This window comes from Eretmochelys imbricata, chromosome 2, assembly GCF_965152235.1.
Source record: "Eretmochelys imbricata isolate rEreImb1 chromosome 2, rEreImb1.hap1, whole genome shotgun sequence".
Classification (NCBI taxonomy): Eukaryota; Metazoa; Chordata; order Testudines; family Cheloniidae; genus Eretmochelys; species Eretmochelys imbricata.
Window position 1 is genome coordinate 39,021,044 of NC_135573.1, and position 26,656 is coordinate 39,047,699.

Genomic DNA, 26,656 nt, shown 5'->3' on the forward strand with positions numbered 1-26,656 from the left:
CGTATGTTTATGTGTAAATCAGTTGCTACCCTCTCCCATGAGGGTTAGAATTTCAAATCCTGAAGCCTAAGCTTAGGATATTGACTTTAGTCATAGAAGTGGATCTTCCAGTTGTCAGTCTTATGGCTTTTCCTTTTCTTAATTTCAGCCCATTATTACTCCTGATTACACAGTTACTCTCCCTCCTTGGTGTTAAGCTGCTGCATAGATTTTTAGAGTGCTAATGAGATTGCTTACCTGTGAGAGTTCTTCACTGGCTTTACACTGTAAGTTCAGGTGCAATGAAAAAGTTAATTATTCTCCCACTGACCAGCAATGTCGATAACTCAGACCCTGGCCCTATAAGACTGTTGGATACTGATGTGGGAGAAAGATACAGCCAATTTAAGTATGCCATATACATTTTACTGTCATTTTGAGAAACTTGGGTCTCCTTTTCCTTTCTAAATTATCCTGTGACTGGGCAAATTGTATCTAAATCTTTAAATATATGTCCGTTGCCCCAAAGACAGCAGACCCAAGTATCACTTAGGGAGCACCACTTCCCATGTCCATAAAGCATATGTCTGTAGAGAGAGGAATGGCAATTTAAACAACCAGGGTAATTTAAATTACAATGTAATTTGCATTATAAGTTATTGCTATACTGAGCAGTTGTAACTCTCCCTCCATGGCTTTTCCATAGCACTGAGTGTGCATGGGTCAGTGGCTGACTGTGGATATTGATTGAACTGGCAGAGGGATGGCTACTCCTTGGGATCCTTGTCAGGGGAAGGAGGAGGCACCTCCTACTCCATGCTCTCATACCTGCCCAGAAACACGTGGAGTCCATGTGTGTCCATGGGGAGCTGGGGAGTCTCAACCTACTTCAGTCTCCCATTCAGGTTCACTGGAGACAGGGACTCTCTCCTTCCGCATCACTTATGGCCCTCTTAGAGCCATCTTAGACCCACAGGTGCTTTGTTGGCTACCCCTACCCTTTAGTTGCAGTTGTCACAGCTGGGTTTCTGGGCTTGCTTTGGCGGGGCTACGGAGGATTTTTTCCTGTATTTGCAGCATCCTAAAGGGCTGGTAATGTAGGAAATTAAGGAAAAGAGATCACAATTAAAACAAACAATAGACATTAGACTTCGGTGGTAATGTCATTAGTAAGGGGTAATAAAACAGAGTAATTATTGTCAATACTTGTGTCCAATGTCCAGTACACATGAGAGGCTTTAGAGGCTAGCTTCTGGGCTAAACCAAAGCCTGGGACCCAGGAGTTCCTGTGGTGGAGTCACCCCTGTTGCCCCCACCACCTTGTCTGCGGAGGAGGATGCGGAAGGTATAACTGGCTGAGTCACTCCCTCAATGTCCACAGAAGCCTGAGGGACTTTGTCCTGGGCCTCAATAGCCTGTGGGCATAGGAATGTTTTAAGGTGCATGAAGAATAAAACACCCTTTGTCTGTACCCTCACTCTCCTTCAGAGTGGGAAAGTAGCAGGACTGAATCCTGTCTTCAGTTAGGGAGGGCTAGACTAAAGGAGTCAATCTTCACTCATTGGGATGTTAATGCTTAAGGCTGGTTAATCTCATACTAGAGCCAATTAATGCCTGGTAGTCTGAAGGGGTGAGAGCGGAGTATGGCAGCATGTTCAAAGTTAATAAAGTTGCAGCCTGCTTCTTTAATTCCACCTCAGTTCTGCATCTTCATTCTTCTGTCTGTCCTGATCTAAGCGTTCTTACTCATGGGCAATAAGGGAAACACCACAATAACTCAGGGATAACAAACACTCAAAGCAGTCACAATGTTGAGTTTTTCTCTTTTTCCTAAAATTCAGGAGGACACATTATAAATTGTATGTATCAGTCTCTGTCTTAAGACAAAAATGTCAAACCTAGTCGCCTAAAGTTTGATGTCTAAATTCATATTTAGGCATTTAAATATGTGAATGGCCTGCCTTGAGTGCCTGCAGAACACATATATATTAAAGGGAGCTGCAGGTACATAGATTCTTTGAAAAATCAGGCAATTTTTATTTAGGTGTCTTAATATGGATTTAGGAGCCAAATTTACTTTTGAAATTTTTAGCCTTTGGGCCCGAGTCTCCATTGTGTTGCACCTTGTGCAGTCATTTGCACCAATGCAAAGTGGATATGAAATACTGCCATTCTGATTTGGTCAAGTTTTATACTTACTTTGCCCTGGACTAAAAGGCTACATGACTGAAAAGCAAGCCTTTAGTCTTGTCTTATCTTATTTCCAGCCCTGGCCTGGTGGTGACAGCAAAACATCATACAATCAGCGTTACTAGGCAATCACAGAAAGCTACATACACATGACCATTAAAGTAAATACATCAGAACGAAATATGTGAAACTGTTCCATTAGCATCACAGCTGAAATGAAATATAACAAATCAACACATGTGCTGAAACATTTGGTATCATTCTCAAGTTTGCCTTTTAAGGCTGCACACAAATTATTCTTGTTTTCATTGGAACACAGATGAGAGTCAAGCTGTATCCAATCAAAAGGGCCTGCTTCTGGAAAAGATGCCTTCCCGAATTCTGCACTCACCTTTGAAACAATGAGATAGTTATTCCAGCTACTCCTAATGTCAATCAGATTTCTAACAGCACATTGTCATATATTTTACTATTTACTACTCAGAGAGATCAAGTGTTTCATATGATTTTCTGTACATAACACAGTTAGAAGAAAGAAGAAACTTTGATCACTGTATTTTCCTGGTCAGTGTTTTATCTAAGCTTTATGATATGCCCTGGCATGTGTTTCCTTAATATATAAGTGTGTATAATAAAAGAAACTCAAGTGAGGATGAAATGTGATGCACTAGAAAAAGATGAGTGACAGTAATAATCCAGGAATGTATGGGTTATTTCACTATAAACACACATGCTGGAGTGTAAAACGAATTGGAAAAAGAAAAATAATAAAGAAACAAAAGTTGCAATCTGCTATGAAAAATAGTATTTAGGGTTAGACAAATTTAATACTATTATTGGAAATATAGTATTTTAATACTAGAGCCAATTTAGATGAAGAGTTATTATTATCATGGATTTGTTGAGGAACAATACTAAGCATCCTTTGTGTTTTTGCATAAACCTAAGCATTCTGAGATTACATACTGAAAATCTTTACATTTAGGGATGAGTTTAACCAAAACCCCAGATCTGAACACTCCCAAATTTGGGAGTTCATAATCCAGACCTGAATCATAATCTGACTTTCCCAGAAGTTTGGTATATTTACATTTGGTCCATTATAAATAACTTCAAGATGCAAATTCTGATCAGACTCCAGATTCCGGTTTTGGTTTGGACCCATCACTAACTTTAATACTTTTATAGAAAAATATATAGCTGGAAGGTAGGAAAATTCTTTGTGTGTTTTACTGAAGTTGCAAAACATTGAATAAATTAAGTCTGATGGGCCTGAGATTTTACATATGCAAAGATCTTTATTTGAATTTTACAGCCTTATGTTCATTTAATTTAAAGCAAGTCTCTTGTAATACACAATATAATGCTCTATGAATTCCTTAGTGCACAGGCTCGCATAGGGGCCATTCAGGAGTTTCACAGCCCCAGTGAAAATCTGGAAGAACAGTAATTCTTATAGTTCCCTTGCATGGAGCGGAAACAGGGCCTCTGATACACCACGGTAGTTGAGCAGGGCAGTCACCTTGGACACCAGCTTCCAGGAGGAGCCAAACTGCTAAGCAGCTCGCTTTTTTTGGTCTCGGCCGCTCAAAGAGTGGAGATGAGCACCGAAAATGTTTTCCACCCTGGGGGTGCTCCTGGATACACCCATTAAGAGCATGTAATGTGTTCTTCCCTCTGAAACTGACTGGCTCCATTTGACAGTGCAGAAGGAGAAAGCCATGGGCACCACTTCTCCTCCACTTGTTTGTGATGACCAGCACAATTTGCAGTAATATCCCATTCACTCCTTACATTCAGGCCAGGGCAAGGTGTGCAGTTGTGACTGACCCCTGTATTGGGAACACAAGGTGGTGGAAGGTTCCGTGTCACCTCTCCCATCATGCATCAGCACAAGCACTTAGTCACACTCTGGCCCTATATTTCTACTTGGGGGCTCAGACATTACAATGATGGGCATAGTATAAAAATCTTGATAGATTGTTGTGTGCCAGCTTCTCAGATGTCATAAATCTGTATATCTCCCTTGAAGTCAACAGAATTACATCAGTTTAGAGCAACTGAGGAGCTGGTCCTTAGGGTATATGTCTATGCTGCACTGTAAACCTGAGTGTCCACACCGAATTGTAAAACTGGATTTACAATTGCTGGACCCTGGTCTCACAGCCATGCTAACACATCCATACTGCACTGCACAGACCTTCTGACTCAGTTCTGCGAGTGCATCCACATTGCAAAATGACAGGGCTTGGACCCAAGTCACGGTGGTATTCAGGCTCTGACCCACCCCGTAGTGGGGTCCCAGGACCCAGGTCCCGAGTGCTTGCTGACCTGACTCAGACTGATCTGTGGGTGGATGGATGTAGGGCTTGGGCTCCAGTCTGAGTCAGAGCCTGGCCTCCATGTACCATGTAGACATACCCTTAGTTAGGGAAAATTAGAGCCCTCCTAAAGCTCATTTAACACCTGTAAATTCCCATGTCTAATAAGTAATAACTATATATAGCCTAATGGATACAACATCTGCTTTATGTAGGAGCTCATTCTGTAGCATCTCCACATGTGAAATGGAAGTGGTCTCACTAGCAGTTCCACATGTGGAGCAGCTGCTGCATCAGGCCCTCATGTTGCAAAGGTGGTGAGTTCAAAGCCCGCTAATAATTTATGACATTGTCTATCAAGGCAATTATAAATTAGTTTTCCCCACTTTTCCAGTTTCTAAACCAAAACAAACAGAAAGCCATTTGAATGAAAACATTTTGTATATAAAAAATTCTATTTAGAGAGAGAGAACAGTTCCATCAAAGAAAGATGTATTTTGCTTTTTAAAAAGCCACATTACAAGAGGAAAAGGAGGAATTGTGGCACCTTAGAGACTAACCAATTTATTTGAGCATAAGCTTTCGTGAGCTACAGCTCACTTCGTTGGATGCATACTGTGGAAAGTACAGAAGATCTTTTTATACACACAAAGCATGAAAAAATGGGAGTTTACCACTACAAAAGGTTTTCTCCCCCCCCCCACCCCACTCTCCTGCTGGTAATAGCTTATCTAAAGTGATCACTCGCCTTACAATGTGTATGATAATCAAGTTGGGCCATTTCCAGCACAAATCCAGGTTTTCTCCCCCTCCCTCCACAAGCCCACTCTCCTGTTGGTAATAGCTTATCTAAAGTGATCACTCTCCTTACAATGTGTATGATAATCAAGGTGGGCCATTTCCAGCACAAATGCAGGGTTTAACAATAACGTCTGGGGGGCGGGGGTAGGAAAAAACAAGGGGAAATAGGTTACCTTGCATAATGACTTAGCCACTCCCAGTCTCTATTCAAGCCTAAATTAATTGTATCCAATTTGCAAATGAATTCCAATTCAACAGTCTCTCGCTGGAGTCTGGATTTGAAGTTTTTCTGTTGTAATATCGCAACTTTCATGTCTGTAATCGAGTGACCAGAGAGATTGAAGTGTTCTCCGACTGGTTTATGAATGTTATAATTCTTGACATCTGATTTGTGTCCATTTATTCTTTTACGTAGAGACTGTCCAGTTTGACCAATGTACATGGCAGAGGGGCATTGCTGGCACATGATGGCATATATCACATTGGTGGATGTGCAGGTGAACGAGCCTCTGATAGTGTGGCTGATGTTATTAGGCCCTGTGATAGTGTCCCCTGAATAGATATGTGGGCACAGTTGGCAACGGGCTTTGTTGCAAGGATAGGTTCCTGGGTTAGTGGTTCTGTTGTGTGATATGTGGTTGCTGATGAGTATTTGCTTCAGGTTGGGGGGCTGTCTGTAAGCAAGGACTGGCCTGTCTCCCAAGATTTGTGAGAGTGTTGGGTCATCCTTCAGGATAGGTTGTAGATCCTTAATAACGCGTTGAAGGCGTTTTAGTTGGGGGCTGAAGGTGACAGCTAGTGGCGTTCTGTTATTTTCGTCCCCTAACGCCCCTACTCTACTTGCGCTATATTGATAACATCTTCATCATCTGGACCCATGGAAAAGAAGCACTTGAGGAATTCCACCATGATTTCAACAATTTCCATCCCACCATCAACCTCAGCCTGGTCTAGTCCCCACAAAAGATCCATTTCCTGGACACTAGAGTGCTAATAAACGATGGTCACATAAACACCACCCTATACCAGAAACCCACTGACCGCTATTCCTACCTACATGCCTCCAGCTTTCATCCTGACCACACCACACGATCCATTGTCTACAGCCAAGCTCTGCGATACAACCGCATTTGCTCCAACCCCTCATCAGAGACAAACACCCACAAGATCTCTATCAAGCCTTCTTACAACTAGAATACCCACCTGTGGAAGTGAAGAAACAGATTGATAGAGCCAGAAGAGTTCCCAGAAGTCACCTACTACAGGACAGGCCTAACAAAGAAAATAACAGAACGCTGCTAGCCGTCACCTTCAACCCCCAACTAAAACCCCTCCAATGCATTAATGGAAGCGGTTCTCCATCTGGTCCTCCCCATGGCGGGAGGGATAGCTCAGTGGTTTGAGCATTGGCCTGCTAAACCCAGGGTTGTGGGTTTAATCCTTGGGGGGGCCATTTAGGGATCTGGGGCAAAAATTGGGGATTGGTCCTGCTTTGAGCAGGGAGTTGGACTAGATGACCTCCTGAGGTCCCTTCCAACCCTGATACTCTATGATTCTCTATGCAGTCCACTCTGCAGCTCATTTTGGAGTACCTTCTGCTGCTGAAACAACAAGGTCTGGCCTTCTCTTCTGTCAAGATCCACCTAGCGTCCATCTCAGCCTTCCATCCCAAGGTCGACAACCAATTCGTCTTTTCACACGAGATCGTGATCCATTTTCTCCAAGACTTGAAGAGGATATACCCACCAGGTTAGAGAACCCATTCCTCCCTGGGATCTAAACCTTGTCTTGTCAAAGCTCATGGGCCCACCATTTGAGCGGCTAGCAATGTGCTCATTGTTACACCTCTCCTGGAAAGTGGCCTCCTTAGTGGCCATCACTTCAGCCAGAAGGGTATCAGAGATCCTGGCCCTTACATCGGAGCCCCCATATACGATCTTCTTCAAAGATAAGGTTCAGTTGCATCCACACCTGTTGTTCCTCCCAAAGGTGGTGCCACAATTCCACTCCAGTCAAGCAATCTTCCTGCTGGTATTCTGCCCTAAACCCTGTGCGAACAGAGAGGAGCAGCACTTGCACCCTTTAGATCTTAGACAGGCTCTGGCTCTCCACATACAAAGGACCAAACAGTTCCGCAGATCAACTCAGTTGTTCATCACAATAGCAGAGAGAAGAAAGAGCCTCCTCATCTCTGTCCAGATAATTTCATCCTGGATTACTTCATGCATCTGGACATGCTATGAACTCATGGGCATTTTACCTCCAGCTAATCTGACTGCTCATTCCACACCTCCTCAGCTGCCTTCCTAGCACAAGTCCCTATTCAGGACATCTGGAGAGCAACAACCTGGTTGCCAGTGCACACGTTCTCAACACACTTCCTAGCACACATTGTTCCAACACCCAGCAGACTAGAGACGATGCCAACTTCGGCCATGCAGTCTTGCAGTCAGCCTGTCCTTGAACTCTGAGCCCACCTCCTGCACAACTGCTTGTGAGTCACCTACATTGGAATGGACGTGTGCAAGCACTCAAAGAAGAAAAAATGGGTACTAATCTTTCTGTAACTGTTGTTCTTCAAGATCTCTTGCACATGTCCATTCAAAAACCCACCCTCCATCTCTTATTGGAGTCACTCAGTAAAAATAAACTGAAGGGGCACAGGGCTGGCAGGCATCCAAGGCCACTGGAGCTGACCCATGGATACCACTAGGGGAAAAAATTCATGCAACTGTGCTCGGGGTGCACACACATATACATTGGAATGGGCATGTGCAACACATCTTGAAGAACAACAGGTATAGAAAGGTTAGTAACCATTTTGGGTTTGGTTTTTTTTATGGTTGAAGTTTGATATGCTAAATAAAGAAAAGAGAAGTTATTTTTTAACTATTCAAACATTCCTCTGCTGTGCTCGACACTGAAACACAATAGTATTTTATTAGTGCATGAGAACCAGAAAGTAAAACTGACCAGCCTTACTTCACTGTCTAAGCTGAGTGAGACAAAACAGGGAAGGCTATTTTCTCAGGTGGTGTATATTAGTGTAGCCCCATTCAAGTCAGTGAGCCATGCTGATTTACCCCAGCTCAGAATCTGTCCCAAAAGTTGCATTATATCGGGGTCTCAAACTCAATTTTCCTTAGGGCCAGTGCCAGTCCTCAAATCCTCCCAGCGGGCCAATAATGTCACTGAAGATGGTGTTCAGAAAAGAAAATGTTTATATTGTATTTTTTATTTTGAATTTCTTAGAAACAATAAAACTGTCATACAACTTTATACAAGTCTTCGCCTCCCAGAGAGTTTTTAGTGTTGGCCAGCCACCTGGCAATGCTTCAGTTCTGTCAGTTTGTTGATGTTTGGCATCAGTGACTGAGCAGTTGAAACCTGCAGGATTGCAGCAAGGTGTGCATCAGATAGTTGTGTTCGGTATTTTGACTTGTATTCATTGTGGGGGAAAAAGTGATGCTGCCTCTATGGCTGCCTCTGCCTGGCAACCAATGATGCTACCTCCATGACTGACTCTGCCCGGCAACTAGTGGTGGTATCTCCCTCTCCCCCAGCCATTTGGAGCTGCGGGGGATGGTGCCTGTAATTGAGATTGCTGGCAGCCTGTCTGCATGCATCTCTCCTCCCTGGGCCTCAGTGGGGAGGTTCTCAGGTTGCAGATGGCCTGCAGGCCGCGATTTTGAGACCCCTGCATTATATTTTTGAATATTCTTACAACTTTAATGATATAAGGTGCTGATAACAACAAAAGTCAAGAATGTTTAAAACTATATGAATTTTATCATAGACTCATAGATATTTGCTTTGGTGAGGCTTTAGGCCCCAGCACTCCATTGGGATACGCTGAAGTGGGCTCCTGTGCTGTGGCCGAGTCCTAGTGAAATCAGTGGGGGTCTGCATAAGCACAGAAGTCCATGCTAGTGGATCCCGAAGCAGGACTGCGGTCTTATTGGTATTTCAAATTTTCAATTTTAGGTTAAAATTCCAAAATCTTGCTTGGCTTGGTTTCTAAAAAGCAAGAAGTAACCATCTTTCACAAAATGGTTTATTGTGCTACAGAACAGTGCATCCTGTTACAGTTAAATGTGTAGCGTAATAACAGTGTGTAACTCAAAGATGAAGATCCGCATTTGTTGTTGTTAATTGTGATTGCTTGAATGTAACTAAGGATCAGCAAAATGTCTCTGTGTAAGCATTACCATCACCGTTATGCATGATTTTGGCATCAAAGAAGCTTTTAATAAGCAGAAAATGTAGGAGTAAGGAAGTCAGGGAGCTGTGGCATAAACTGTATTTTGGAAAACTTAGTAGCATCGAGGGAATAGAGGAAGCGGGGGAAAGATGATGTGTTCGAGAGAGTAACTAGGATAATAAAAAACAGTTTGCTACCACACTCGTCTTTAACTAACTTATTTACTGTGGCCATTAGAATGGATGGTGGTTAAAAAACTGTTGTCTTCTCTTTTATTGTAGTTCCTTTATGCCACTTACATTGCTCCTTCTGCCAGCATGGATATTGGACTGCAACAGGATAAGAAAAATGAGATTTATCAGAAAATTGAGCCACCTTATGAGGATCTTTTTGACCCAGCAGAAGAATATATCCTCACCCTTCTGCTGGTACCATGGATGAAAATGGTGGAAGTAGACAAATGCATTTATGGAAAGGTAACTTATCTAGTGAGTGCCCTTTATTCTGTCCCTTGATCATCCCCATTCCAGTTACTGGGCTTGAGTGAGTGCAGGTACTGCTCCCTCAGTGTTCCTCATAAGGGAAAGAATGGGGCCATTGCTGCAGTTCCCCTCTGCACTGACCCCTGGAGTGAGTAGGACACATTGTGGAGAGCAGGCTACATCGTTCTGTAGATGCAACCTGCACTGTTCTCTAATGAACTGGACCAGTCTGCTCTGGGAGGGAATGTAACTTCCTGAGGCACAGGCTTTCCCTGTGGGATGGTGTGCTCTGTGCGGTCTCATAATCACACCATTGACTAAAGGTCACCTTTGATTTTACTTAGCATGAGTGGTCAAGGAGTCATTTTTTTTACCATGAAGAGATAATAAGCAGAGTTGTCAGAGTGTGATTATAATGACCCTAAGTCAAGACTAACTGCCTCAAACATGTCTTAGTGCTTAGAATTAGTTGTGGCTAATGCTTAGAGTAAGAGGAAATATTGTACAACAGACAAGGAGTGTTTGCCTGAAACACTCTACCATGTAAGCACGTGGTGAGTCTCCTGTGAAAGAATTGAGTGTATTCTGCAGGCTTATTGAGGCAGCCTGCTCAGTGTCCAATCCAGATATGAGGTGGGAGTGGCTCTCTAGACAGAGGATCTAAAGTAAGGGCTGGGCGATCCTGAGGGAGAAACTATAAGAACAGCAAAGCCAGAAGAGAAAGTTGGAAATTCCAATTTTGCTTCTTACAAAAAAATCAGAACAAGAAGTAATTAGGCAAGGCTGTGTGTTCTGACTGTATTCTGTATGTGGACTTTGTTTAAGAGTATGTTGGGAAATGCAACTGCTCACAAGCGGTTACAAAAATTAGGACCAAGTTTTGCTCTCAGATTCATAAAGTGTATCTGTGGATTAGGTGAGGAGGGGCAGTGATCCGTTTAATGGGAATGGGAATCTGGAAACCTGGGTTCTGATCCTCGTAGTTTCACTATAACCTTGGGTTAAGTGGCCTTCTTTTATTATATGTAAAGAAAAGAGCATTACATAATAACACCTCCATAGATGAGGGTATATTTGTTAATATTAGTAAAGCACTTTGAGATCTTTTATTGGAAATCACTATAGCAGTGAAAAGTATTATTATTATTATATTCTCTCTACATGCATGAACAGCTATGAGCATGCCACACATATGGGGAGACCAGGATATCAAGGTTGAAGACTGACAGGCCTGAGAACAGAATTTTGCCATGCTGTACATTTTATGCCATAATCTCTTCTCTTTCTAAGCTTTGTCATGAGAAAGATATTTCAACTACATTCTTAGTGATCTACAGAATATGCTATCAAGTATCAGAGGGGTAGCCGTGTTAGTCTGTATCCACAAAAACAACGCTGTAATTGGCCAACCCATTCATTAGTATGAAATTCCACTTAGACTTTGCCAGACTAATGTTATACTAAGCATTACACCTTTTGCAAACATTATTAACGCTTAACATATACTGAGAATAGCAGCTCCTCTGACCAAGTGGTTTCATTGTAAAGCATAATTCTTAATATTTTTTATTAAAAGAGGGATGACATTTTCTGAACATTCTTTTAACATATTGTTTTAATCTAAAACCTTCTATGATTGCTTTATGTTAATTTCATGCATGCAGCCTACAATGTCTCTGTTAGTGATATAATGAGAAACTTTTATCACCCTTTCTGCACAGGTGGTGTTTTGCTTTGCTGTTGTATGGTTGTGCATAAACTTTTCAAATGTCAATACTCTAATAACAGAAGAGAGCTGGGCAGATGCGTAAAAAAATATAGGGCCTGATACTGTTGAGTCCAGCAAAAAGGAGAAGACATATTCCTTAGGGTGGACAGAACAGCACATGCTCTGGAAAGCTCTGTGCTGCTCCTCTCAGACTATGCCCTCTTGATCCAATCCACTCTTCAGTAACTTAGTTCTCCTTCTAGGAAAGATCCAGCTTTGCTACTTCTTTAGGGAGAGGAGACTCCCTGTGTCCTCTTTCCCAACTTGCTTGGCAACACAGAACAGTTCATTTAGTCCATAGAAAACAAGATATTTCAACCAGCAATAAAAAAGAGGCTTAAATCATACATTTGAGGCATGGTCAAAATATCTTTTATAAAAACCCAAACACCAAATCAAACCTTTTTCATTATGGTGTCTCATCACACTTCTATCAATTCTCTCTTTAATCTTTGTACAAAATGGTCTGAAATTATTTTTCTACTTGTTTTATTATTACATATTATTTCTCAAAAAACAAAACCCAACAACGAAGAAACGGAAAAGGGTTTTCCAGCAGTAGAACAGAGTTAGATTGTAGCCCGTGGACGTTCAGATATACGAGGCTGAGTATGGTATGAGTGTCTAGATAGATGTTAATTTGGAAATATCGTCTTTTCTCTTTCATATAAGCTCTTCCATAATTAAGACCATGGTGGGGGAAGTCTGTCTGTGATGGATTACTGCACCACTACAACCTGTAGGTCTAAGTTTGGTAAATGTCCAGTTGCCACATTTGAACATTCCAACCAACACATAGATGCATAAAACAGTTACTTAGGCACCTAATTGCTGATCTGAGCATACAAATGCAAGATTACTGTTGTTGTTGTTGTTAAGCACCATATATGTGCATGGGGCTACACAGATTAAAAAATACCACTCAAAAATACCATTGTTTGCCCTGAACAATTTACAGTCTAAAGGCACCAACTGACACAATATGGAACAAAACAGGAAAAGCACAGAATAGTTGTCTTATAGCTTTAATATTTATTGGTTGGATTCTCTATTGAGGTGCTCATGTTTCAAAACTGGTGATGAGCATCATTTCCTAGTGAGTGCTAAAGTTCTAAGAACTGGATTGCTGCTTCTCAGTGGCTCTCATAGGGATGCAACTTGCAGTGATTTTTTTTTCTTCTAAACATCTGTCTCATTATTGGCAAGGGTGTTTCTTTTCTACCCACTGTCATTGGCAAGTTGCCTGCCCAGCTCTCCATCTTTCTATAATATGTACTTTGGGAATGACATAAGATATTATTTTTATTAGGTGGAGCTGGTGGAAGAAAGTCGACAGCTGGACTCAGTGTACTTTAGAAAGCTACAGTCTTTGCATCAAGAGAGTGTTTCCAAGAAGGATGAGGTAAGACAAGCACCTACTAACAAAAACAAACTTGATTTCTATCTCAGAGGCTTAACACTTTATGTATCAGCAATGAAAGGAGACTGTGAGCAGGTTTGATGGACCAACAGTGCTGTTCACTAGTATTAATTTTCAAATGAATGCTTGACAGCTATCATTCTTTTAATTATGGTTCCAATTCTGCTCTCAGTTACATCAGTATTTGGGCCTGATTCCACCTCCATTGAAGTCAATGGTCTGACTTCTACTGACTTCAGTGGGAGGTGGATTGGGCCCTAAATATTGAGAAAATCCTTTGATTTCAGTTGAGTGACTGGTTTATTTAAGGATAGAATCTGGCCCAATATGTTTAAAATAAAGCCGATGACAAACCTTAGTGATATATGCAACTTATTTCCTTAGGAATCGGGAAGTTTTTATATCAAGACAGATTCTTCTCCTTTTCAGCAGTGGTAATAATTTCTGTGTAGCAGCATCATTCCTTGTCTGCTTGGTTATGACAGAGCAGTGTTTCCTGTAACAGGAGAAAAAGTGACTGCATGACAGCAATTAGCAACAACAGAAGAGAAGGAATTAAAAACAATACAGAGGGATTAATGGAGGATTATTAGATTGTCCAGGTTATAGAGGTAGAAGACTTCTTTATATAATTGAAATTGTTTCTTCTGTTAGAGTGTTGCTCCTGAAGTCAGTCCCCTACCTCAGCCTGATGTTCTCCGAGAAGGACAGGTCTTAAGTGAAGTCCCTGAGGAATACAGAGATTGTAGCCTTCATGACCTGATCCACAACGGACTGGAGTTAGAACAGTTCCGACTCTTTCTTGAAGAGCATTCAGCAGTGTATGTTTGTTGTTTTTCAATAATTTCTGCACTCAAAATGCCCATTGTCTTTTATGGGATTTTTGGCATGTAAGGGTTACAGGATTGCAATCTATCCATTTTTTTTTTGAGAATTATATGTATGCATTAAAAAGAGAATTTTGTTCAGACATCAGAATGGCAGTCTCAGCTGTTTGCTAGGAATAAATCTCCTGTGATGAAATCATTTGTGGTCAAATGCTGCCTGCGTATGTCCCAGGGCCATTTAAAGGCATGCGCCCAACACAGACTTTGATCTATAATGAATTAAACCTTCTTTTTTTGGTAGAACAATTTGAATCTATTTTTTTTTTCAAATTGAAGGCTCAGAATGACAAATATATACACACAGAATTTGGGCACACAGCTATCACAAGTGTGTAAGCAACTGCAGTTTTGGTTCATGTAGTTAACGCAGTTAAATACACCATCATAGTAACTGCGTGTGTAATTTATGCATGCACACACAAATTTTCAAAATTTGAGCCTACATATGTAAAATAAAGATTTCAACAGAAGTAAATGCGGGGTTTGCGCCTAACTTCCCTATATCTTCCCACATTAGTCCCCATATTTTTAACATTCCAGAAAATTGCAAAAGTACTCAGTTCTTAAGTAACTGCTGAAAATAGTTAAAATATTTCCTTTTTTCAACCTTCCAATCCCTTTTTACACCCATCCATTTCTTTAAATTAGGTTCCCCTAAACTAATGCTGAGGGTGTTGTCTACTCGTCCAGGGTAAACGGTAATATAATTATAGACTAGCATAGAGCAAAAGAGTCAAAAATGCCTAAGTGACAGGTGCAGAGCTTTGTGGAGAAAAGGCATTCTGTTTCATGGAGGATTTTGAGATTTTAAACTATGGTTTTGTTCTGATTTGGAAGCTTTAGGGCCCCTGGCTCTGAGGAAGTCTACCTAGCAAGCTGCCCCATAGCCGCAGACCCTGGAAGCCCTGTGGTCCCCAACTCTGAGGCAGTCTGCATAGTGGGCTGCCAAGGAACTGGGTGGGAGAACTGCTAGGAAACGAGGCAGTGTTCCAGCTGAACGTTTTTTGAAACTGAACTGTCTCCGTTATACATTCCAATTTGGACAAATCGGCAAATTCCAGTGAAACGTTGTTGTTAGAATTTTTCCAACCAGCTCTACTAAGGAGACTAAGTCCTAGTAGGACTTAAACTCCAAAGTACCCAAGAGACTTTTGACAATGAGACTTCAGTTTTTAAGTCAATTAGATACTTTTGTAAATTTTACCCATGAGCTAATACCTCAAAAAATGAAACAAAAGTCAGCAAATATTTATTAGAACAAGAAATTAAAGTGGTTTGGCTGGATCTCCCTCTGCGTGTTTCACTTTCTGCAAATATTCTAGCAAACAAGTTTACTGTCAGGAATGTTCACAGAAACACCAAATTTTAAAAGAGAATAATCATAGAAAGTGAATTTGGAAGTGTGAGTATTGTAAATATTTCTCTTCTCCAATGAAGGAACAAAACCAGTATCATGTAACCTGTGTGTCCAATCAAGATTATCCCGTTAAAAAGCTGGAATTTTTAATATCAAATACTCATATTGAACTAATTATGAGCAATTTACAGACCAGGAATTTTATGTAGAAATTATTCATCTTTTAATATGGATAATAAAATAGTTGAGGAAATAGGAATTTATTAATAGATGATTCAAAAAGAGCACAAGAGGCAAATTCATCAAAGAAATTATTTGATCTGGTCCACTGTAGACTGAGACTTCAAGGCATTCCCTTTCTACATCTGATTGTTGAACAAGTGGCATAGTCGTTCTCATGTTAGCTTATTTCTCATCTAGTAGGGAACAACCGAGGCAAAAAGTCTATCCCTGATAGAGCATGCAAGATCTGGACACTTGATTCCACTTCTGTTAATTGTAATTAAAATAATAACTTGTTAGAATTCTAATTAAAATGACATCAACATGGAATAATGAAGAATATTCTCATTGATTTCTTTGTAGCATGGATCTCATGTGTTGGACAGATATTGAACAATTCAGAAGGATGCTCCACAAGGAAAAAGAAAAAAGAGAGGAAAAATCTAAAGATATTAAAAACAAGTACCTAAATAAAAAATACTTCTTTGGACCCAATAGTCCAGCTACAAAAGAACAACAAGACCAGGTATCAGTATATAAAACAATATTTATACACAGCTGTCACAGTTCTGGCAGATCTCCCCCTGCTGGACACGCTTCAGGCTGCTGTGGTTGGGTCCCAGATACTGGCCATAAAGGCTTTAAGCTTCCTGAGTCAGAATAGGCTCCTCCACCATCTCTTTGTGCATCTCTGGCACATTTTCTGGGCAAGATCTCTGTCTGTTACCCCTTTGCATAAATGGGACTTCAAGGTCCAGCTGCCCGAGTCCCCCAGGACCAGTGCTGAGCCCACATAGACACCCCAGTTGCTTAAACACACCCTTTCCCAGAGATCCACTTTGTGGGCACTCAAACTTACAGTTCACCTCCTTTGGGACTCATGATGGTGGAAGCAGACAGACACACAGACCTTGAAAGGTTCCAAAAGTAATCACTCTTTCCTGTAGATAGCTAAAGAATTATACATTTTTAGACAAATCAATAAAATGCCTTTACACATTTCCCTGCCTCAGTTTACTCACCAATCTTGACTGTTCTTTGGGTTTAGGTCATAGTCATCTTGGGTGTCCAGGATTCCTCTTCTCCTTATGGCTTCTCCTCTGAATCACTGAGTCTCTCTCTGACCCCTTCAGACAATGCCTTTTTGCTCTCTACAGTGGTTGTTGAAAGACCCTTTATCTTATAGTTTCCAGTCCCCTTTGTCAGGTAATCAAAATCCCTCACCAGGTGAGCTGTTGACTATTTACTCCCTCCCCCCACTAGGAGCAGTAGCCATTTTTGTCCATGGGTACACCATTTAAATGGAGGATCACCAGAGTTCAACAACCCTCTATTGTTAGCCCACTGCCAGGTGCAAGAATGTCTCTTGTCACCTCCTGTGGGTGTTAACTCAACATGAGGCAAAAGACAGAAGATAAGGCAAATAAGCCCCACATTAGAAATAGAGTTTGCAGTCTGACCCAGATTCACATAGAGAGACTCCAGCTTCAAATAGAATTCATCAGCTGTCTGCAGATTCCTGAAATCATCACAATAACAATTATACAAATACATGTCTTTATTCCAGCAGAACTTTGTGTTGACTGAGAGGTGTCCACTTTAATTAGCCGTCACTTGATGAATACCCAGTTTATTTTTCTAACAGATTATTTAATTGCGATTTATTTTTGTATTTTTGGTATTCCTAGCACAGAGGTGGGCAAACTTTTTGGCCCAAGGGCCACATCAGCGTGCAAAACAGTATGGAGGGCCAGGTAGGGAAGGCTGTGCCTCCCCAAACAGCCTGGCCTCCGCCCCCTCTCACTTCCCGCCCCCTGACTGCTCCCCTCAGAATCCCCCACCCATTCAACCCCCCTTGCTCCTTGTCCCCTGACTGCCCCCTCCTGGGACCCTCATCCCTAACTGTCCCCCCCAGGACCCCACTCCCTATCCAACCTCCCCTGCCCCCCCCTCCTGGGACCTCCTTGGACCCCACCCCCTGTCCAACCCCCCCTGTCCCCTGACCACCTCCTCCCGGGTTTTTGGGTGATGTGTGTGAGACCCTCCTCAACTCAGGGAAGGTATTTTATACAGTTTCAAATCGTTTGTGCCCCAAGGCCTTTGAACTAGGTCAGGCTATTCCTCAGGGGTCGAAACTTGAAAAAGACTTGCTACCTGCATTGTTTCATTATTGGGAATTTGTGTTAATTTCTCCCATTGACTTTAGTTCCTGCAGGAGCCATTCCTTATCTGACCCATTTAGCCAGGAATGCAGTCACTAGCCAGCCCATATAGATACACTTAATATTTATAAAGCTAACACAATAGTCTTTGAATGTTCCATGTTTCCATAACATTGCATCTATCACAAGGGATAAGTAACATTTGCCCATACACAAAAGAGCTTCTCTAATCTGTTATTGTATTTGGATTGTTTAGCTAATGCAGTCAGGTGGAGGCTGGGGACGCATACTTCATGATCGACTTTCCGCAGCAGTTCTGCTAGAAATTCAAAAATACGTCCAGATGAGGCTAGAAAAAAAGTGGCTGCCACTGTTCCTGGCAAAAGAACAATCTGGGGCACATAGAAAAACAAAGGTAATGTTTCAGATATGGCCCATCCCAGTACTGTTTTCATGCTGAGATGTAGCTTACTGCTAGGGTAAGATGGTGCAGAAAAATGACAGTCAATCATAGCTCATATTGAATTTAAACTGAAGGGAAGTGACTTGTGCATACAGCTTGCAGTGTTAAGTTGATGCCTGCGAATGAGGTTTTTTTCCCTCTAATAGCCCAATCCTGCTGATGGCCTCGTTAGCCACTGAAGCTGAAGAAGGCAGTTGATGCTGCCTTCACAGCCAGCCAATATAGGGAAAAGTTGGATCTTTGCATCAGAGTTCACCCTCTCTACTCCCCCACCACACATAGTCACACCCAGAAGAAATCGAGCTCCACAGAAAAGAGTTGGAGGGATGCTCAGGGAGACAAGAGCACAAACAAATGAGCTGGTTTCCCACACTTTGCTACTCCTGTTTCTCACGCTGCCCATGTCCTCCCACCTGAAGCTGTATCGCCTACAGGAGTTACTCCAGGCCTTCTGCAGAGCTGCCAAGTGGGAAGACTGGCTGGCTTCAGGCCTGGCTTCTGACTGGTTACATTAAAGAATGATCAATTAAATTACACATGAGTGTTCAGAATAGGGAGAGCTTTTCTCCTGCTGGCACATCGTCCTCTAGCTTTTTTGCTATGGGCATAGCTTCCACCTCACTGACTTTTATGGCAGTGTAGCTAGGATGGGATCTATGAGTGGTAGGGGGAATTACACTGCTGCTGAGAATAGCAAAAAATCCTGCTTTTAGCAGACACACACAGACTGAATGGAGAGTTTGTATTGTACTGATTGAGGCAAAACCTGCCGTTTCCAACCAGGCACTGAAGTCATTCAAATCAGACATGTAACTTAGTTTTAATTTTTTTTTAACATAAAGACGTTTCAAAGGGCTTACAAAAATTTGGGCAGATTGGATCGTCCATCTCTCTATTTGTTGATTTAGAGCACTGGACACTTTTCACGAATCTGTATTTTGTAGGTTTTTAAGTAAGCCAAATTATTTTATTTGCAAGACTATGATTTGTAACAATCATAGGAGCTTTGGTCTTTTTCTACCTCCATTTATGTTTCCTTACTATGTTCCCTATCTTATCACAAAGTGAAAGGATAAAAAGGTCCTTTAAAGCTGGGATTCTCAACCTTTTTCTTTCCTAGCCCCCCCACCCATCAACATACTATAAAAACTCCAGGCCCAGCAGTGGGCGGGGGTTTCAGATCTCTTGGCTTCAGCCACTGGGTATGGGGAGGTGGGAGGCCTCAGAGCTTTAGCCCTGAGAAGCTCAGGGGTTCAGTCATGGGTGGGGGCTCTGGGATCTGGATTTCAGCCCCTGGGTTGGGGGGGCTGGGGTTTCAGCTGTGGGAGGGAGGAACCGCTTGTGGCTTTTGTCCTACAGCTCTGCATCCGGTTTCAGCCCCTCAGGGGGTGCTGAGGCTCGGGGCTTCAGCCCCGTGGCTCTGCTCCTGGCTTCAGCCCCGTGGAGGTGCCAGGGCTTGCCTTCAGTCCCGCAACTCTGATCCTGACTTCAGGCCTGCGGAGGGCGCCAGGGCTTATGGCTTTAGCCCCAGGCTCTACTCCCAGTTTCAGCCCCATAGGGGGCACCGGGGCTTGGGGTGCCCAGCTTCAGCCCCATAGGAGATGCTGGGCTTGGGGCTTTAGAATCTGGTTGAGAACAGCTGCTTTAGTGTTTATTTAGTGGAATTGAAACCAGATGACATTCTCCATCCATCTTCATAATTCAGGGTGACCAAACATGCTGCGTTTGACCATGCAGCTCTTATTCAGAGAATCTTCCCTTGATTTAGGTGGGTGTTTTGGCTGCAAAGGGGCTGCCTGATCAAATCTACCTTTTCTGAAGCAGATGACTTAAAAACTGGGAGCATTTTATATCCAAACCCATTATAGCCTGCACATTAAACAAGAAGAATTTATTACTTGGCATATGAACATACTGATAATCTTGTGTTCAGCCACAGATAAGGGACATAGCTGAAGATCTCCTAATCCAGAGAAATGAGAAGAAGATTGGGTCCTGGAAGGCAAGTAAAGTATGTTATGTCTCTTTTCTCTGGTATTCCTTTGTTTCCCTATTGAAGCCTGGAGACTTCTTCATTGTTTCCCTGCTTTACATATCTAGGCCCAAGTTCACTGCTGGCATTTGTGGGTGTAATTACATTGACTTCAGTGGAGTTGTACTTGCTGACATTAGTGATTAATTTGGCCGCCAACTGGATGGGACTTCCAGCAATACTTGTACTAGCCAAAGGGGTCGCTCTGGAGCAATTCAGGTCTCTCCCCAGGGATTGTGCAGCAGTCTGAACTCCCCTGAGACTCATAATTGGTACTGGATTTTTAATGCACGTTCATCTGTATTTTCCATGCAGTGGACTTATTGGGACAAGCTGTTCATTCCAGCATCTGGTAGTTTATTTATTATTGAGAGTGGATTACATGCAGACACAAAAGAGAATGTGAAGTATGCAGCAGAATGGGCAAGTTTAATCATATCACACAGTATCCGTTTCATTTAGAATTGTATTTTAACCTTACAGCGCTAAGATAATATCGATTTTAAACATCTTAAACCTCAGTCATCTGACATTTCAGGAGACTTTTGCCAGTTTTTTTCCCCTTGAAGAGCAGTGAACTCTTTGTGGTTGCCAACGTGCAAGTTGTATACATTTATTCATCTACATTTTATTGTCTGTTGAATTCAAACTAGAGACCAGGTCACCATTACCGCTGCAGACCACTAGATAGAAAGAAATCCAAAGTGCAGGTGGGTTCTGTTAACTGGGTTTTCACCTGGTACCTGTGTTTAGGGAAATAGTTATTTGCAGCATCTCACTTAGGGCTGTGCTTTTGTCACATCTCATCATATAAGCAAGATGCATTTGATTATTTTTTCACTCCCATCTCCCAGCACTTAACCAATTCCTGATCACAGTGATCACACCACTCTGAATGGAAGCAGCTTTAGCATGTGAGGGAGGACTATAGTAAAATGATTCTTTTGAGTCAAATTTAACTAATTTTCTCTTAAACCAAGCTGATTTTTGGGTCGCCACTACCCATCTCCACTGGAAGAGAAGTACAGCCCAGCTGCCTGTGCTGCAGATTGTATATAGCTACTGCATGAGGAAAGCAATATGGTATCTCAGCCCTTAGGTGACAACAGCATGCATGGTGGTCACAAAGTCAGCATCCAGAAGAGATGGTTGCAACCTCCTTCCGAGCTGAGGATGAGAAAAAGCCAGTCTAGCTGCTGTTGTCCTGAATATTCTAGTAGCAGTTGAGGGGCAAACCAGAAGTCCAGACTGTGAATCCAGTCAGCCAGTGATGAGCACATCATCTCAGACTTAGGGATTTATATTACTCCTGCCATATCTTCTAGTTCCTTCCCCCACCCAATATCATTTGGTCTGTGTTATGCAGGAGATCAGGCTAAATGATCATAATAGTCTTCTTTGGCCTTAAAATCTATGAATCCCCTCAGTCTTATCTGGATTATGACTCACCCAGCTTGCCCTCAGCCAAACACTAAGGGCTTGTCTTCACTACGGGGAAGATCAATGCTGCTGCAGTCAATGCAGTGGGTGTTGATTTAGAAGGTCTAGTGAAAACCCAATAAATCGATGGCACAGTGCTCTCCAGTTGACTCCGGTACTCCAGCTCCCCGAGAAGAGTAAGATAAGTCAACCGGAGAGTGTCTCCTGTCGATGCAGCGTAGTGAAGACACTGCGGTAAGTTGACCTAAGCTATGTCGACTCCAGCAACATTATTCACGTAGCTAGAGTAGAGTAACATAGGTAGACAACCCTGGTAGTGTAGACAAACCCTAAGTAATGCATGTAGCAGTTTTGGACAGTCAGAAGGCATGGAGGAGTACAACGGGGTATCATCAGTGCACTTAAGGCACCACAGTCCTTGCTTCCTTACTAACCCTCCTAGAAGCTCATACACAGGTTAAACAAGAGGGGTGACAAGCTGGAATCTTGCAGAACTTCAGGATCGAGGAGCAGTTGCCCCACCAACTCTAAGAGTGCTCATCAGTGTTACAATAAAGCCAGTCCCCGGAGCAGCCCCAACCATCCTTGTTATGGCTGCAGTTGAGCTAACAAAAGCTCATGAGAAGAGGTGTCAAAAGAGTTGAAGCTACTCATCATCTTGATGAGTTGGGGTTATTTTCTCCTGTTTGCTCTGGGGTTTTTATACAGTTATTTAACTAGAGAATCAAGCACAGCCCAGAATAGTAACATCAACAGTCTACAGATGGGGAAACTTAGGCAGAAAGGCTAAGGGACTTGACCAAAGACAGTCAGAGTCTGTATCAGGGACGGTATTAGCAAGCAAGAGTGCTCTCAGTGCTGTCCTTAGTTACTAAGCTGTGCTGCCTCTGATTCTATTGAACTGCCCTCTTGGTGGCCCAAAGCCACGCTGGCTGCTCAGCAGAGGAACCCACTCGATGGCACCCAGATGGCTGGCAGCCAGGAGGGAGCTTGTAACGGCACTAACATCACCAGTAGCAGCCTCGGCAGCATTTCCAGCCCTGATTCTGTCTGTGGCTTTCCGAAACATTGAGGGACTTGTTATAGTTCCCACAGTGCCCAAAAGTTAGGCTGGGTGACTGTAGCAGGGGACTGTGTATAACCTGTGATTTTATTTTACTATTAAGAGAAACCATTGACAGACTTTCAGCTCCAGCTTTCACGTTACATTTCCAAGGCTATTTGCAACAAAAAATATTCCTCTACCCCTTGCTTGCTAGCCATGGGACATTACTCCCTCCCTTTAGATCCTCATGGATTGTATACTGATGTTATAGGGTAGTTTTCAGTCATCCATCTGATAACAGCGAGGAATTGCTTGGCTTATTGTACAAGAATAATAGTAAAGCATGAGAATTGTGAGCTCAGTAAAGAAGGACTGAGGGTTGATTTCCATTCTAAATTTCATGTCAAATGAACTTCTGCATAAATTGTCTTTCTTTCTCTATCCCCTCTGGCTTTTCTTTTTGCTCACCCTTTCATGCGCTCTGTTTCACTGTCTATTTTGAAGCATGAAGATTCCCAAAATGTCTTGATGACTTTAAATCACATTTTACTATTCGTGGAATTCATTCCAGAAACAGCAAACTCTCCAGCTTCTGTTGGTGATCATGGCAACACTTTTCAAAACTGGTTTTGTTAGTGAGGTCCATGTCAAAAGCATTTTGGAGTTTTTAGCAATGTGGTTTGTCTGTTCTTTTCTCTTAGTTGCTGTTGTTTGTTTGTAGAAAACTCAAACTGTTCCCTGAAACATAGCTTGTTGCCATAATTAATAGCAATGGCTGTTTCCATTTCCTCTCTCGTCCCTCCTTTCCAAAAAATGTTGTCCCAACCAACCACACAAACAAAGAAAGAAAAGAAAAGAAAAGAAAGATTGCCAAGTTCTATTGTATCCTTGTCATAAACTACTGAAAGTTAGGGTCAGTGCAAAGATAAGAATCAGACAGTTTACCCTAACTAATGCTTTTGTTATTGCTTTTTGAAACAGTTTATTCAGTGCATTTTTTTCCTTTTGACAGCATGTGGACAATAAGTGGGTTTCTTCATCTAGAGAAATAATCATGTTCCGTAAAGCGCTGCTGAATCCAGTAACAGCATTACAATTTCAGCGCTTTGTGTCTTTGAAAGGAGATTTACTGGAGAATGGAGTGCTCTTCTGGCAAGAGGTTCAGAAATATAAGGTATGGTGCTATAATGTGAGCAGGGGAATATCATGTAGATTTAAAAGTATATATCCATTAACATACTTCAGGAGACTTTTAACTATAGTGCCTTGATGCAATTTACTGTCAACATCAATGCCACCTGGTTCATTTTAAATTAATTGAGAATTTCATACCCATATTCCTTTGTGCTTATATACATTATAGAATCCTATTGACCTTTACAGGGATATTGTCAATTAACTCATGCCCAAAATTTTATTATTATTTATATGTTGAGCATTGATGTGCTCTGTGCTGTACAAAACACAGTGGGCATTCTTAAAATGTTTATTCAGGTTATAGATAAATTCCACTAGTATTATCCATTGTAAGTAAAGGGAATACTAATTTTATACACAATATGTACACAATTTTACAAAGGGTAAGTGTTCAGGAAAGATGCAGTCTGAGTTGTCATCATCCTCTCGTTCTCCCAAACTAGTCATGTCTCCTTTGGCCCAGATCCTCCGCTGCAGTAGATCAGCGTAGCTCTATTGACTTTAATGGAGCTGCACCAGAGTATTAGCAGGAAGTAAGTCATGCCTGTGTTCAGGAGAGCACAAGGACTAGTTTGTTGGGGAAGAGTCAACATGATTTTTGTAAGGGAAATCATGCCTCACCAATATACTAGAATTCTTTGAGGGGGTCAACAAGCATGTGGACAAGGGGGATCCAATGGATATAATGTACTTAGATTTTCAGAAAGCCTTTGATAAGCCTTTGACCCTCACCAAAGGCTCTTAGGTAAAGTGAGCTGTCATGGGATAAGAGGGAAGGTCCTCTCATGGATCACTAACTGGTTAAAAGATAGGAAACAAAGGGCAGGAATAAATGGTCAGTTTTCAGAATAGAGAGAGGTAAATAGTGGTGTCCCCCAGAGGTCTGTACTGGGACCAGTGCTATTCGACATATTCATAAGTGATCTGGAAAAAGGGTTGAACAGTGAGGCAGCAAAATTTGCAGATGATACAAAACTACTCAAGATAGTGAAGTCCAAAGCAGCTACAGGGGGGTGGGATAGCTCAGTGGTTTGAGCATTGGCCTGCTAAACCCAGGTTTGTGAGTTCAATCCTTGAGGGGCCCATTTAGGGATCTGGGGCAAAAATTGGGGTTTGGTCCTGCTTTGAGCAGGGGGTTGGACTAGATGACCTCCTGAGGTCCCTTCCAATCCTGATATTCTATGATCTCACAAAACTGGATGACTGGGCAACAAAATAGCAGATGAAATTCCGTGTTGATAAATGCAAAGTAATGCACATTGGAAAACATAATCCCAACTATACATATAAAATGACGTGGGCTAAATTAGCTGTTCCCACTCAAGAAAGAGATCTTGGAGTCATTGTGGATAGTTCTCTGCAAACATCCACTAAATGTGCAGCGGCAGTCAAACAAGCAAACAGAATGTTGGGAATCATTAAGACAGGGATAGATGATAAGACAGAAAATATCATATTGCCTCCATATAAATCCATGATTCACCCATATCTTGCATGCAGATATGGTCACCCCATCTCAAAAAGGATATATTGGAATTGGAAAAGGTTCAGAAAAGGGCACCAAAAATGATTAGGGGTATACAACAGCTTCTGTATGAGGAGAGATTAATAAGACTGGGACTTTTCAACTTGGAAAAGAGATGACTAAAGGGGGATATGATAGAGGTCTGTAAAATCATGAACGGTGTGGCGAGAGAAAATAGGGAAGTGTTATTTACTCCTCATAACACAAGAACTAGGGGTCACCAAATAAAATTAATAGGTAGCGGGTTTAAAACAAACAAAAGGAAGTATTTCTTCACACAAAGCACAGTCAACCTGTGGAACTCTTTGCTAGAGGATGTTGTGAAGGCCAAGACTATAACAGGGTTCAAAAAAGAACTAGGTAAGTTCATGGAGGATAGGTCCATCAATGGCTGTTAGCCAGGATGGGCAGGGATGGTATCCCTAGCCCCTGTTTACCAGAAACTGGGAATGGGCGACAGGGGATGGATCTCTTGGTAAGTACCTGTTTTGTTCATTCCCTCTGGGGCGCCTGGCATTAGCCACTGGTCAGAAGACAGGACACTGGGCTAGATGGACCTTTGGTCTGACCCAGTATGGCTGTTCTTATGACTACGACAATGCCTGGCCCCTACACACAGGCTGCAGAGAGTGGGGAAGGCTGCTGTGATCAATTAATGTGATCAATGATTATTATTATTTATCATTCATCCCATATTGCAGTAAGAGATGGAGACCTCAGTCAGGATTGGGGCCCAGTGGTTCCAGGCACTGTATGAACACAAACACTAAAGACAGTCCCAAGTAGGAGTAACAAACAAATGGAAGGGCTGGCAGGAGGGAGGATGAGGATAATAGTGTAAGAATATGTGGTTGCTTGGGCAAGCTATGAGCTTAATTTGCATGTTTCAAGGTTTATTTAAAAAATAAATAATAGCTATAAATAAATGAGATACTAATGATACCAGTAATCATTGCTGGCCACCTGCTTAGCCATCATAAATACAAGTTAACACATGAATAATGCTGCCACCACAGAAAAGCAGAGCTGGCTCATCAGGCTTTGAAATTACTGAACCCTAAGTGCTTCCCAAGCCCACTGGTTCCGAAGGCACAGCAGAACTGAGACTTTAGCTAAGGCTATGAGATGGTGATTCACTTGTTACTCCAGAACTGGGAGTAGCTG

General features: G+C 42.1%; 1 protein-coding gene across 1 annotated transcript in view; it reads left to right on the forward strand.

Annotated features, from left to right (window-relative positions):
• RGS22 (regulator of G protein signaling 22) overlaps positions 1-26,656 on the forward strand; it is a 115,516-nt gene that overhangs the window by 77,879 nt on the left and 10,981 nt on the right. The window contains exons 16-22 of the mRNA XM_077808670.1: positions 9,774-9,968; positions 13,052-13,144; positions 13,817-13,983; positions 15,992-16,154; positions 18,047-18,205; positions 20,187-20,255; positions 23,783-23,944. Of these exons, the coding sequence (XP_077664796.1) occupies positions 9,774-9,968; positions 13,052-13,144; positions 13,817-13,983; positions 15,992-16,154; positions 18,047-18,205; positions 20,187-20,255; positions 23,783-23,944 (1,008 nt within the window). The remainder of the gene's footprint in view (positions 1-9,773; positions 9,969-13,051; positions 13,145-13,816; positions 13,984-15,991; positions 16,155-18,046; positions 18,206-20,186; positions 20,256-23,782; positions 23,945-26,656) is intronic.